The sequence below is a fragment of the Copadichromis virginalis genome, linkage group LG18, assembly GCF_057382275.1.
Source record: "Copadichromis virginalis isolate Kocher_CV1m ecotype Utaka linkage group LG18, C_Virginalis_male_GT1.1, whole genome shotgun sequence".
NCBI lineage: Eukaryota > Metazoa > Chordata > Actinopteri > Cichliformes > Cichlidae > Copadichromis > Copadichromis virginalis.
In genome coordinates, this window is record NC_140635.1 from 9216642 (window position 1) to 9232244 (window position 15603).

Genomic DNA, 15603 nt, shown 5'->3' on the forward strand with positions numbered 1-15603 from the left:
CAGATGGGACTTGATATGCATTAACTCCATGGCTGTTCTTGACTGTAATTTTAACCACTTTCCATCAGTCTTGAAGCAGAGTCTGAAACTTGAGACAAGGTGTCAGCAAACCTGTTTTTCATGCGGCCCAAAAAACAAATGAACAAAGTCCATTAAATAAACAATCTATATGGCTAAGGACATGTCATAGTGTACCCGGTCTTTGGCTGCAATCACACACCAGCACTGACTGCACTTCCTAGTTCGATCTGCAAAATATAATTTGTTTAAGTACAAGTTACATTTTCCAATGTTAGAGAAAAAGAAGGCAGCTAATTTTATCTTTACCTATTGAGGAAAATAAGTAGTGGCAAAGTCGGGACCTGAGCTTTGTGATTTCAGTGTTGTACTCCTCCACTTGTGTTTTACCGTCAATGAGAGATTGGGCAAACTAATAATTGACGAAGAAGAAAAAAAAAAAAAAAGAACAAAAAGAATTAGATTAACAAAGAAATGTTTGTTTGTTTTTAACCCCCCCCCCCCTCCCCGAGAAAAAAAAACAAAAAACAGGGCAACCAAAGCAAAGCATTACTGCTGAAATGGTTCAATCTACAAAAAAAATTGAGATTTTACCATCCTGCCTCTAAGGCTTTAAAAACTGAATGGGCAAAAATGTAAACATTACTTATATAGGTTAAAGCTATAGTTTTCAGTACCATTATGACATGCACTCCACATGAGTTCCCATCCTGTTGATGTGGGTGGCTCACATGTGACAAGGTCCACTCTCCAGTGCAGCCTCTTGCTGAAGCAAATGAGCTGAGAGATCGCAGTTATTACAAATAAAAAGCATATAGAGAAATCAATAACCACGTTCGGTAATGATTTCAATTAAATTAAATATGTTATGTTAAATATGTTAATTAATTACCTCCAGTTTTTCAACACCGCACTTTTTCTGACCTCCGACTCGCCAAATGAATTCATATAGACTATGGTCCTCTTGGGTATGTCACAAAACTGTTTTGTAAAAAGATGGATATGGTAGGCTTGGGCCTTGAGCTTTCCTAATGAGGGACACTGAAAAGTATCATGCACTAGAGAGAGTGCAAAATCTGTGCAACTTACAAACAAGGTCCAGTGGCTGCCGTTTTCCAGACAGGCTCCAATCAATTTCTCATACATCTGAAAGATGTTTTTCTGGAAATAAAAATAATGTGACAAGTATGTTTTTCTGTCAAGAATGACACTGCAAAACTGCAAAAGCTTGTCAGGTGAGACTTGTAATTAATTCTGCAGATACACAAACATATAGAAAGTGTCATTTTTGGTTTACATTAATTAATTTCTATAGTGTGTACAAAACAAATCAAGACCACAGACTCAACACGCACCACTCAATTTTTGGTGTTCTTTATCAGTTGGCCAAGACAGAAATGTTTTAATCTGTGTGCATTGCTTTTGAACAAGTCTTTACACAGAAAAGGTTTCAGAAAGGTATTTTTCAGGTTCTTCTGACAAGGCTTCAATTTTGGAAAATGCTGTTTGTTTATAGTGGCAACTTATAAACCCTTTGTGATAAGAACATAGTTACCACAGTCCAAGTCATACCTTCAAAAAGTATGCACTTTGTGCTCTTGTGGACCCATCCAAAATTTTTCCAGTGATTTGGCTTGGTATTGGATAAATGTGAGGGAAATTCTATAAAAATAACATAAATACACCTATGTTTTCAAATACATTACAAAAAACGTAAACATGCTATGTCATTATGATCAAACAAGCTTTTCAACATACCTCACACTGCAAATAGATTAGGCCATCTATTACCTTATAAAACAAATAAATAAATACATATAAATAAAAACAGAACTAAGGAACACGATTCATTAAGTAAATTGTACAATAACATTGCATGTGATAATAAAAGGCTTGATTGGTTGATTATTCAACATGAGTTGACATTTACCTGACATTGTGAAGGAGTCACAGTTTCTGTAAGGGTGTAAGAACATAACATGTGGATTTGTTACACTTCTTTTTCACAAGTTAATAACAATCAATAATTTTCATTCCATTATTTACAAGCTATCACACGATGTCCCAGGGACAACATCTACACGATGTCCCAGGGACAACATCTACGCGATATCCCAGGGACAACATTTACGCGATATCCCAGGGACAACATTTACGCGATGTCCCAGGGACAACATTTACGCGATGTCCCAGGGACAATATTTACACGATGTCCCAGGGACAACATCTACACGATGTCCCAGGGACAACAATTACACGATGTCCCAGGGACAACAATTACACGATGTCCCAGGGACAACATTTACACGATGTCCCAGGGCAACTTCTACACAATGTCCCAGGGACAACATTTACACAATGTCCCAGGGACAACATTTACGCGATGTCCCTGGGACAACATTTACGCGATGTACCAGGACAAATTTGTAAATTTCTGGATTACTGTTAATCTCCATAGAATCAAGAACTCATGTCCAGTTTCACAGCTATGGACCAGTTAATTATGTTTCCAGGTGATAGTTTGATTCATAGATTCAGCACACAACCATAAGTCTAGGCCTTTTAGTCCAGATTCTCTTCACTTATGTTTGTAAAATGATCAGGGAAGCTACTGCAATTTTGCCTGACCCAACCCCCGGGCCACGAAACACCCAAAAAGTTGGGGAACACTGGTTAGCTAATGCTGTCGTCAAGTAGCCTATCGCTAGCAAACAAACAGCAAGCCAAGTGAGGAACATATGTATAATGCTTACCGTTTATTAAAGGAAAGTATCCTAAATTGACTTCAAATTCGGCGGACAGGCGGTGGTTTTTCGCTTCTTCACTTGTATTTCGAAATACTCGAAGGCGGGTATTTCGAAGTCGCAAAGGAATGACGTCACAAGAAGGTGATTGGTCACTTGCAATGTTGAACCTGGAACAACATTAATTATGATGATGTGGGAACAATGCTGACACGAGGAAATCAGATCGTCCAGGAAATCAGATCGTCCGTAAAATAAGCACAACATCCTCTGCAAGAATAAAAGAAAAGCCAGAAAAAGCTCTGTAACACACATCCAGTTTCTAGGTCTGACCAACAATCTCCATCACCAACCAGTGTTGCCTTCTACTTTTAAATATCCTATGAACCTCAAGTAAAGCAGCAATCTGAGAGCGAAATATACCGGCTCCATTCTTTTAGTACAGGTAAGCAGTAATATTCTATAATAACTTCTCACACCTTCTATTCGAGCGCCCTCTGTCAGACATCATTTACAGTTTCAATAAAGCTGCATTCACAAACACTGCAACCCAGTTTTACTGTTAAGCGACAATTACAGTTCACCGTTTTGAGTTGTTTGTATCCACTTATCAGGAACCCGACTATAGTTTGAAAGTCCAGGGCATGCAAAGTTCATTCTTGCACAATGCTCGACTTTAAAGGGACCATCAGTGTGAAGCACACTGGAAAGACTGGAGCAAACGGTGGACTGACTTCTTAACAAATCAGTTGTTAAGAACTTCAGTGTGGTGACTGATTAGTCAATGACTGAACAATCAACAGACTTGTAACCTTTCAGTAACATGTGTGTGCTGTATGAACTATAATATTAAAAAATATTATGTTACTCTTGTACATGTATTCAAGGATCATGCTGCTAACTCAACAAAAACAATCAGGTCAGATGTTAAAATGACCTGTTTTCTGCATTCTAAAATAATCTACAAACTTACCTACAGACCGTTTGTTTTGAAAACAGCTGAAATATAATATGATCATTTCTGGAGCTGATTTGACATCGGCTTTCAGGATATCCAGGAACAGATCGACATGTTACATACTACCCTAAAACTCAGTGTAGAAGCGCACGAACGTTTAAGCGGTTAACAAGCGGCGGCTGGCTCGACTGTGGTGGGTAAAAACACCGATGTCAACACATTAAAGTGAAATAAAATCAGACACTTTTTGCAGGCTGACTTTAAACTCTGCAAAACCGATTTTCTCAAGAATAAACCACTGCAGAAAAGCAAACGTCACCCATTATATATATATATAATATATCCTAAAAAATTATATATCTTGTGCTTAACTTTTGCAAATAGGTAATATTTTGATAATTTGGCCGGATATTTAATGTTGCTACATTCTCGCCGAAATCGTCGCACTATTTTATGCACTAGAAACAGTGCTTTTTCAGAACTTTACTTCCAGTTCTGAATTTCGTTTGAAATGCATTCTGGGATACTTGGCTAAGGCGAAGTCCAAACAAGTCGTCACCAGAAGCGTACTTTGAGCGTATTTTGAATTTAAAACATATTTGGGCTGCGACTCAAGTCTGTCTTAAGTCCGCGTGATCACGGGTACTTCGAGAAACAAAACCAACCACCAGACTCATTCGCTTCGGTGAGTTTTGGTTTTAAGAAAAAAAAAACATCCTTGTAAAACTCTCGGCTGTTGCACATATATGGAGATACATTTGTCTCGAAAGGTTGAAAATGATCTACGATATACAAATGTGCGGACTGAGTTAATTTTGAGTGCTCACAAATCCGTGCTCCAGTCCACATAGATACACAGCAATGTAAACATATGGAAAACTATTTTGCAAGTACTGTACATGTTACAGTACAGTGATAATTTACGTAATTCGGGCGCCTGCTTAGTGGGCTGCCCACTGCTTCACTGAGTGAATGGGTCAAATGCAGAGAAAAACAAGTAATTTCCCCATGGGGATCAATAAAGTATCCATTATTATTATTATTATTATTATTAATTCAAACGTAATTAAAAATTTGAACATCACAAATCGACCATTTCTCTTGTTAAAAATGTCACTGAGCATTGAGCGCATATTTTATTTTATTTTATTTTATGTGTGTGTGTGTGTGTAGTCTTTTTTATAAAAATATATATTTATTTACAGTCAACCATGTCACACATTGCTCAAGCCTTTAATTCAGTTGTGTTAATTAAATTTTTTTTAGCTCTAGTTCTATTGTTTTTCTGAGCTTCTGTGTTTGTTTTTTTCGTTTGTTTCATTTTTTTTCTTTCACTTTTAAAGACATGCAGTTCTAACAGGTTAGCCACTATAAATATATGACTATATATAAATATGTGTGTGTGTGTATAAATATGCGTTTTAGCCATCAGAATTGTTGTCTGAAGGCCAAGAAAGATGCCAAGTGGATTTACTTTACCAAGTGGATCATCGTGGCTTTGCCATATTGGTCCATTTAACTGACCTTTATTATAATTATGTATTTATTTTATTTTCATTTTTTAAAGATGGGACAGACATGACTGGGGGATAGGACAGGGTGAAAGAAAGAGAGGGTGAGAAAGAAAGAAAAATAGAGGGGAGAAGAGATGGTGAGAAAGGGGGGAAGAAAAAAAAACAAAGAGCAACATAATAAATCCAGGCTGGAGAAATCCAGGCTCATCCAGGCTGGAGAAACTGATCAGGAGGGCTAGCTCTGTGGTCGGCATGAAGCTGGACACTCTGGCGACAGTGGCAGAGAAAAGGACATTAAAGAAACTGATGGACATTATGGACAATGCCAGGCATCCTCTGCACACGGCCATTAACAACCAGAAGAGTCTGTTCAGTGACAGGTTGCTTCTCCCCAAGACAAGAACTAACAGACTTAAAAACTCCTTTGTCCCACACGCCATCAAACTGTTTAACTCCTCTCTGGAGGGGAGAGGGAGGGGAAACAGGAGGACAAAGGAGGGGGGAACAACTAAGCTGTAGTGCCTCTTCACCTCACTGTACAATACCTTTTGTGCAATACTTTTGTAAATAGTCAACAGTGCAATAGACCTCAATACTTGAAATGTGCAATTCACTTGTATTTTTATTTTTTATTCCTATTTATTCTATTTATCCCCTTCGTATGTTTTATTTATATTGTCTCTGTATTTATATGTGTGTGTGTGTGTGTGTGTGTGTGTGTGTGTGTGTGTGTGTGTGTGTGTATATATATATAATATTCTGTAACTCTGTAACTTCTGTCGGTGCTGTGCTTTTTTGGAAATCGAATTTCCCAGAGGAACCCACCCGAGGGATTAATAAAGTTCTATCTAATCTAATCTAATCTAATCTAAAAACAACACCCTCACAATAAACTAGCTAACAATAGATAACAGTAGATACTTTTTTTAAATTTCACCTGTTGGGAATGAAAAAAGAAAACAAGCAGAAGAAAACGAGAGCAATAGAATAAACAACATCACGATGATCTATGGGAATATAACGGTAAATACTAAATATTAAACATTATTGTGCAGCACGTAAGATCAACAGCGCACAGTGTGCTTTGAGGTAGAAGCCAAAAAGGGTGTAGTTTGTGTGTGTGAGCACCCGTGTGTACACCTGTAAGCATGAACGCGCTTGTTTTTAAAAGGTTCCTTCATGTAATGATCTGCTAGAGCAGCGGTCCCCAACCTTTTTTGCCCCACGAACCGGTTTATGCCCAAAAACATTTTCACGGACCTTTAAGGTGTTGCGGATAAATACAACATAATAAAACTAGTACCGGTACCGAAAAAAAGAAGATTTATTCATAACACACGTGAAAAGACCCAGGAAAACCGAGTTAACGATAAAAACGATAAAAACGATAACAAAATAACGCTGAAAAACGATAAAAACCCTGAAAACCATACATTTCACACCTGAGCCTCAACTCTCGCGGCCCGGTACCAAACGACTCACGGACCGGTACCGGTCCGGGGATTGGGGACCGCTGTGCTAGAGGGTGTGGGGAGCCACAGCCCCATCCACCAGGGCATGAAGCAGGTATGGAGGAGATCAAAACTCCAAACATCCAGAGGCCCCCAGAACACAAGAGACCAAGGAAGACCAACAGAGGGGCAGCCGCGCCACTATCCCAGAAAGAGCTGACGAGAGTCCCAGATGAGGGGTCACTCAGCAGCCGCGGAGCAGAAGCCGGGGGGGTTGCAGTGACGTGCCCGTGAGCTCCGCTGGCAGCCAGCTGTGCCTGAGTGACCGAGCCCCAGGCCGAGAGGCTGAGGGCACCCCACCCCCGAAGTGGTCCGAGCGAGCCCCAGGCTCCAGGCCCCGACAAGCAGCCACCAAGGAGTGAGTCGGTGTGTACCTGGGCGCCCATCCCCGGACACAAAGAACCACCAACGCACCGATGTCTGAGGGCGTCTGTCACTGGCAGGGGAAGTGGTGGGGGGAGATAGGCCTCCATACCTTGGAGGGCCCGAGATGCCCCCAGAGAGGTGGCGTCTGATACCCGACCAGATACAAACATCCATTCCCACCCTCATGCTCTCATATGTAATTACTCAACACTCACCCAACGTGGAGATATATTCCTCTTGTTAAAAGACCCATATTCACAAGGCGGTCTTGTGAATACCCTCAAAGCTGCAGGACTGCTTTGAGGGTATAGAGAATGTAATTTGTGAACAACATTGAGAAATCAATAACAGTTTAACCCAGGGGTAGGCAACTCCAGGCCTCAAGTGCCGGTGTCCTGCAGGTTTTAGCTCATTCAAATTGCTAAATTATCTCCTAAACGTGTCTTGACATTCTCCAGAAGACTGGTAATGAACTAATCATTTGATTCAGGTGCGAGACCCAGGGTGAGATCTAAACCCTGCAGGACACTGGCACTCGAGGCCTGGAGTTGCCTATCCCTGGTTTAACTGATTGCATGACAGAATATATATCAAATTCTGTGAACACATCATCCTGCCAGGCAGGACTGGATCACTGGATCACTTTTTCCTGATTATCCTGGACTCTTTGTGCCTCTGTTATTTCCAGTCAGCTTGTGTTACCACCTTGCAAGTCTTATTAACTTTTAATTAATTGTGACTATGCATTGATGGCATGGATTTGGGACCTTTTGTCCTAATCAACATCTATTCAAATTTTTTGTTTTTAAAAGTTTAATTGTAAACAATGGAAGAGAAATATCACTTTGAAGTTGGTGTTTACCTTTTGAAGTGGCTGTGTGATCATGAAAACGGGAATCAAAACTGCCTGAAGTGCAACGAGTGACTGAATAATTGTACTGAACATAAAAAAAACCTTTAATGGAAATCCATGCAAACCATTTACTTAACTAGAAAGAAGTCTTTACTGATGGGTGCATGGGAGGGTATCTGGTGCAAAGGTATCACACTAACAGTGGCTGTGCAAGAGCTGTTAAATATTAACAAAAAATAGTCAGAGTTTCTGTCTCGCTCTGGAAGATCCTGCTGTGCTGATTTGCTGCCCAGTGTAAAATATTACTGCCACTGTCTGAAATGGATCTAGTATTAACATTATTGACAGAGAGTACAGTGGGCACTTGTAATGTGGTTGCTTGCTAATGATACATATTTAAACTGGCACATTTTTTGAGTGGAGTTTGGATTTGGGTTTCCTGCACTCAGAGACCAAACTGGGACAGTGGGTTGTTGGTGTAATTAATAAACATAATGTAATGTAATATGGATCGATCTGTCTCTGAAATTTCTTACAAAAAGTATTGTGTAAGGGGACTTTTTATCTTACATTCATAAAGTCCAATCTTTTTCTCTTTTTCAGAAAAGATGTCCTCTCAAGTGAGACTGAAGCTGCTGCCAAGCATCAAATGTATGTTTGATGAGCCCATTCAGGTGAAGGTGGCCGGGCTGAGGCCAAGGCAGGTTGTCAACATGAGAGCCAAATTAACTGATGACAAGGGAGTGGTGTTCAGCTCCTCGGCCACCTACAGGGCTGATGGCAGTGGGGAGGTCGACCTGAAAAGAGACCCCTCGCTAGGTGGGAGCTACGTTGGAGTAGAACCCATGGGTCTGCTGTGTTCCATGAGGCCACATACCATGCACAAAATATATCTAAAGACAAATGCCATAAACCCCCAGGTGGTGAAGTTTTCTGTGCATGAGGAGGAGGGCAGATTACTGGCAGAGATGATGAATGAGAGGCTTCTGATGAGAGATGGGGTCACCAGGGTTCCCGTCAATGAAGGGAACATCCGTGGAGTCCTTTTCACTCCTCCAGGTACTGGAGGTGGTTCCTAGGTTTCTATGTTCATTTTAGTTCATTTAACATTAACCAGCTTTTAAATCAACATTGTTGAAATTAAACTTTAACTGTCATTCAGTCATCTGAAACTTCTAGTTCAAATTTTAATTTTCTCCCACCTTGCTTACTGTAGTTCACATTTCAGGTGCGTTTCTCAGTCCTCCACAACTCATGTCCAGTTAGTACAGAATGCAGCAAGACCTTTGTTTGAAAGACTGCTAACAAAAAATAGCTGACTGTCACATATTACACCTATTCTTGCGTCCCTTCACTGGCTTCCAGAGAAATTAAGAATAAAATTTAAAATATGACTTGCTGCTGATTAGAATCTTTTTTCTTTCTTCCAGGAAAAGGTCCTTTTCCTGCTGTGTTGGATTTGCCCACCTCAGTATCTGAGGCAAGACCCAGTCTACTGGCTAACAAAGGCTTTGTGGTTCTCTCAGTGGCGGTGTACAATAAGAAGGGTGACAATATCACAGAGACACATCTGGACCACTTTGAAGAAGCAATGAATTTCTTAAAACAGCAACCAAAGATGAGTTGCTCTAGTGCGCACAGACAGCAGAAAGATGTTTCATACTGAAGGAAAGTTTATGTTTCTATACTCTGTGCATTCTCAGAGAGGAGAGTAAATTTGTAGATCCCAGGTGGAATATCTGCTGTATTCCTGTAGCTAATGGGGATCTTAATTAGCTTAAGTGGAGTTTCAGAAATACTCTCATTTACATTCATTCAGATAATTGAATAAATTTCAGAGAGCATAAAGCCTCAGCTTTACGACATATTTTTTGTAATCGCACAAATCTTCTTGAGAAAACATGAATTGTTTCTATTATCACACAATAACATAATAATTTCTAACATATAATAATTTTCAAGATCAACATTATCAGCCCCCTGAAAAATTGACCTTTTTATTGATAGTAGAAGCCACTGCTGTGCAATGTTTGAGCTGTCACTTGAGAACGCATCACCCCAAAAACAGAAGAAATCCTTTTATAATTTTATAGAATAAGAAATGTTGAAGATCTCTAAGCAAGAAATAGATATACAAAGTTATCACAGCATTTCCAAGTTTCAATATGCAAAGTTAAGAAATTCAGCCAAGAGAGTCACACAGTACAGAACAAGCTTGGCAGGGTAGGAAGCAAAAGATTTCAAACACTCTAGAAAGAAAACTAGTGATAGATGTGTCTAAAGACCCCAGTACTACTGCCAAGACACTAGAATCTAGAATTGTAGTCTCAAAAAGGACAATCACGAGAACAAACAAAAATTTGCAGTGTGAAGTGAACCAAGGTCCATGCTAGAAGCCAATAAAATCTGGAGGAGCTTGAGAGATTTGCCAAAAGAGGAATAGACTGTAGAATGTAACAGCGGCTCTGCGTAGCGTGATAACGTGGTCATGGGGCCAAGTGGGGGAAATTGGGCTTGAAGGGGTAACTGTAGCATGGCTTGGTACATAGAGCGATCACACTGAGGAGCGTGGAGTTAGAACTGTGGTAAAAGGGGAGTACTAGAAAAGGTGAGCATGGCTATATGTCTTGCTTACTTGCAGGTGGAGTGAAAGATGCTTGGAGGGAGAGGGGGCGTGAGTTAGACGGTGTGAGATGGCTGACCTGAGTTCCGTAGGTTCCGAAGGCAGGAGGGCAGGCAGGTGAAGCACGGAGAGATTTCCAGAGAAGAGCTGGGTTATCCGAGGTTCAAGAGATTAGCTTAATTTGGGGGTAAGGGTTTTGGAGGTTCCGGGAAAAGCTAGGGCACAAGAGAACAAGGTAAGAAAAGCACTTGGCAAATAACATGGAGCATTAGAGCCAGCTACCAACATGAAGTAGTTGACAAACTGTTGGAGAGGGAATATCAGTGTAAGGCTTAAATCTCTTTAGCCTGATTGCCTCAACTCAGCTCCAGGTGAGTGAAGCTGTTGGAGATATGACGGCCCTGCCCAGGGCCAGATACCAAGGAGACTCAAGACCCTGGTAGAAGTTTCCAGCCACTCACCCGGATCATGATAGCTTCACTGTGCATATATGAATGTGTTTATTTATTTAGTAATGGTAATATGCATATGTAGTCCACAAAAATGAAAATAATGACAGGTAGAGTCAGCCCTGCGCTCCAAATGTTTTATAGATTTACATCGCCTTTTAATTTCTGTGTTATTTCACAGGTGGGCAGTAAAGGAGTTGGCATAATGTCAAGATGCAAGGGAGCAAATATCGGACTGGCACTCGCTGCTTTTGTGCCAGGTGTCGAGGCCATAGTGTGCATGAATGCCTGTAACGCCAATGTGGTCACGCCTCTCTACTACAAGAAACGGCAGATCCTGTCATCAATACTGTTTGACGAAAGCAAGTTTATTCCCACCGAGTCAGGTGCAATCATCATAAAGGATGCTCTTGAAGATCCCCTGGCAGAGAAGAATAAGGGCAGCTTGATCCCCATTGAACGAGCCAAGAGCCATTTTCTTTTTGCGGTTGTAGGAGACGACCTCAACTGGGACAGCGAAGCCTACATGGATGAAATGGTAGTGAGACTTAAGCATCATGGGAAGGAGAACTTTGAGACTGTTTTTTACCCTGGAGCTGGACACATGTTGGAGCCACCTTATGCACCCCACTGCCCCTCCAGCTTCAATGCAGGTGTAGGCAAACGAGTGCTGTGGGGAGGTGAGCCCAAGGCCCACATAGCAGCTGAAATCCACCTGTGGAAGAAGATCCAGGATTTCTTCAAAACTCACCTGAGTTGTGATGCAGCACAGACTAAAGCCAAGTTATAGATTCAAACAGGATGATTAGAAAGCTTGAGTTACAGAAACATAAATCATGACAGCAAATTGACTGTATGAAAATCACATTTTATAATTAATATAATAGTTGTTAATATGACAGTTTGAAATTTTAGGTGAAATTATGATTCGCACATGTCTTCCCCTCCTGTATCTCCTGAGCCCTGTACACATGTTTCTTTTTTCATTTTTCTTTATAATTTTTTGGGATTGTCACTTGATCTTCTGTCTGCTTATCCTGGACTCTACAGTCAGCTATGGTTTATTTCCAGTCGGCCTTTCTTAATGTTTCATTGAAATTACTTTTTATTTGTTTTGGCTATTTGTTCCATCATCACAGTGCCAAAAACATTATATGATGAGTGTAGATACATGTTTTTAATTTTTGCGTAACGCTGATTTTGTTATTTGATCCCACATTACTGTACTTATCTTTTGTAAATTGATCTTTATGTTGTAATTAAAAACAACAACAAAAAACAATTGTGTTAAAACTATTAAAGCCTAAAAAAAACGCAACAAAGAATAATGAGCTGACAAATAGACTTCAGTTTAAAGTTTAATTTACACAGTTTCCTTTCTGAGAGACCAGCAAATTAAAAAGATGACCCATGAAACATAACATATTAAAAATATTCAAATATATATAATGTGTAAATGGGAAACTAAAAATGGCTTTATTGATATGGTCCAACCCACAGATTAATTTCTTAACTTTAGGTGGAAGCAGTTTGTTATTATGTGAGAAGAAAAAACAAAACAAGGTGAGACAATGTAGCTACTCCTGTTTAATGGTTTACTCGTATTTTAAGGTAGTAAGTAAGGTACTAAGTCCACACAAGTCGTCACTAGAAATAAGGTATTCACTTGCTTTGAGCATATTTTGTATTGAACCATATTTGGTCTGCGACTCAAGTCCGTCATAAGTCCACAAGATCACGGGTACATCAAGAAACAGCACGGACTAGTGACTCATTTTCTTCAGTGAGTTTTGGTTTTAAGAAAAAAACATGCATGTAAAACTCTCTTTGGGCTGTTGCATATTTTATGGAAATAATACATCTCAAAATGATCTAAAAAAAAAGATTTTACAAATGTGTGCACTGTGTGAATTTTGAGTGCTCACAAATCCCTGCTCCACACAAACACACAGAAATGTAAACATACAGAAAGCTATTTACAAGTGCATATTTCAAAATCATAATGAACATATAAAAACACATTTTGAAGCTAAACTTCACAAATCTGCTCATTTGTGCAGTTAAAAGCTCCTTGAGCATAATACACTCGCACACACCAATCACAGTTGACAGTGTATAGGAATTTCTTTTACTTATGTATTAATCACATTATTTTATTGTATAATGCCTTGGTGCCACTGGATTTTAACATGTTTCACACTCATACTATAAGACAAATGGTGGGGGTGTAGTAAGGAAGTTGGGGGAAGCAGACAGCTCCACAGGAAGAAACTTTTGTCTCTTTGAGGACTCTGGTAGGTAGCAAGGGAGTGTGAACCTTAACCTCGTAAGACCCGAACTCTTCCACAGCATGTATTTTTAATTTCTCTTTGATATTTGGGCATATTGGGGCCCAATGAATGTAAAAACAAAGAATTACCAGATTTTTTTTTACCTTATTTTTGTTTTTATGAAAAATCAGAGCCACATATAAGGATATTCGTTTAAAATTTTGATAGAACAGTAGCAGTATAATGTCCTCATCAGTGGATATCAGGCCCTTGTAGAGCAAAATTGAGTATTTTAGTCTAAATAACCCAAAATGGGAAGTCCACATATGTGGACGCCAGGTCCTAGGAGGTTAAGGTGTGAAACAGCTGTGTACTGCCTTTTGTTCCTGGAGAAGGTATTTAACTGAGAGCCATGTTAGACTCAGGGGAGACTCTGCTGACCTGCCCCACGGTCATGTAGGCTCTCCACCAAGCCTGGTTGTCTGTTCTTTGTGTGTTTTGATTAAAGACTGTTAGCTACCGCTCACCGCTCGTCTGCAGGCTTTATATAAATGGAAAACTTCCACAACAACAGTTAACCACATCACACATTGCTCAAGCCTTTAATTTAGTTGTGATTTTCTTGGTATTATAATTTAAAATAATTCAAATATCCAGCTGTAGTTCTGTTGTTTTTCTAAACTCATCAAAAGTGTTTTGGGGGTTTCTTTTTGTATTTTACTTTTAGAGATATGCAGTTCTAAGAGTATTTTAATCTAAATTTCTAAACCAAAGAGACTTCAGGAAAGTCTGGCGGCAGAAGCTTGATAAATCCATCCATCCATTCGCTTCTGCTTATCCTTTCCAGGGTCGCAGGGAGCTTAATAAATCTGCTCTATAATTTGACAAAAGCACACTTAAGTCGTACTGAAACTGTAAACTGTAGATTCCATCACATAAATCTTATTCACAATATTTTTCTACTCTGATATCCTGAGCGGCCCGGGAAAGAGCCAATACCTTGTGATTTCCTTTTTGGCTGCTACAATCAGAATTTTTAAAAGATATTAAAGAAATTATCAGAATTTTTTAAGAATATGGAAGAAATTTGTAAAGGTATTTTATTTACCTTGAGCTTTGTGGAACTCAAGCCGTAACGTTTTAATTTTCCAGCAGTCCCACCTTCCAGGCCTCACATAACCTCCAACGGTTGAGTGTTCTCATGTCAAATATCCCTTTTTAACTACAGAAATTTTTATCAGTGGTTTATTGTCCTGTAAGGAGTACAGAAAGGTGTATCTGAGTACTTCATACTTTAGAAAAGAAGTCTTTACTGATGGGTGCATGGGAGGGTATCTGGTGCAAAGGTATCACATTAACAGTGGCTGTGCAAGAGCTATTAAAAATTAACAAAAAATAGGACACAGAGTTTCTGTCTCACTCTGAAAGATCCTGCTGTGCTGATTTGCTGCCCAGTGTAAAATATTACTGCCACTGTCTGAAATGGATCTAATATTAACAGCTTGTTGAATTAACAGTGGGCACTTATAGTGTGGTTGCTTGCTTGCTAATGATACGTATTTAAATTGGCAAATTTTTTGAGTGGAGTTTGGTGTAAAGCATTTCATGCACACTGAGCACAAACTGGGACAGTGGATTATTTTAAACACTGCATGGTAGCAATGGCACCCTTCGGTGACAATTTTACATAAATAAGCAGTGTGTTATACTGTTATCAGATGTGGAGTCTCACTAACCACTTTAATAGTGACTTGTGTCCCAAATACTGTTTATTTGTCTTAGTTACAGATAGTGAAATAAAAATGGAAAATGATTGTTTCATAATTGTATACTCAGCTTGGTCAAGACAATAATTCGAGAACGAGAAGCGTAGGATTTTGAATTGATACCATTGGTGCATCTACTAAAGTTCTGGGGTCAGTTTGAATATCAGTGACCTTAACCTTGAGTTCAAGTTTTCTGAAAATCTTGTGAATGCTACAACTCTGTGACGAGAAGTAAGTCTCCTAGGTCTTTAAATTTGTATATAGGACTAGGAAGCTGAAGGGTTGCACTGCGGGCCATCTGTAGAGGTGTAGAGTCAACAACCTGTCTCTGAACGTGGACAAAACAAAAGAGATTGTTGACTTCAGGAGAGCACAGTGGGATCACTGCCCACTTAACATGAATGGATCCTCTGTGGAGGTCGTCAAGAGCACCAGATTTCTTGGTGTCCACCTGGCGGAGAACCTCTCCTGCTCCCTCAACACCAGCTCCATAACCAAGAAGGCCCAGCAGCGTCTCTACTTCAAGCAGAA

The 15603-nt window shown here is 39.7% G+C and overlaps 1 protein-coding gene and 1 long non-coding RNA gene across 3 annotated transcripts; one reads left to right on the top strand and one right to left on the bottom strand.

Moving 5' to 3' along the window:
• Positions 1-5202: 5202 nt before the first annotated feature.
• Positions 5203-14657, bottom strand: LOC146687240 (uncharacterized). Of its 2 annotated transcripts, XR_014916282.1 has the most exons (5): positions 14415-14657; positions 11626-11751; positions 11415-11558; positions 10667-10802; positions 5203-5501 (listed from the first exon to the last, which is right to left on the bottom strand). It is a non-coding gene; the product is annotated as an uncharacterized LOC146687240 (long non-coding RNA). The 2 variants fall into 2 exon arrangements; XR_014916281.1 differs by lacking the exon at positions 5203-5501 and having other exon boundaries at positions 9948-10802; positions 14415-14656.
• Positions 6340-13574, top strand: LOC146687241 (acyl-coenzyme A thioesterase 2, mitochondrial-like). The gene is made up of 3 exons (XM_085438053.1): positions 6340-9023; positions 9395-9576; positions 11212-13574. The coding sequence occupies exons 1-3, from the start codon at positions 8573-8575 to the stop codon at positions 11824-11826; spliced, it is 1248 nt and encodes a 415-aa protein (XP_085294179.1). The 5' UTR covers positions 6340-8572; the 3' UTR covers positions 11827-13574.
• Positions 14658-15603: the final 946 nt, after the last annotated feature.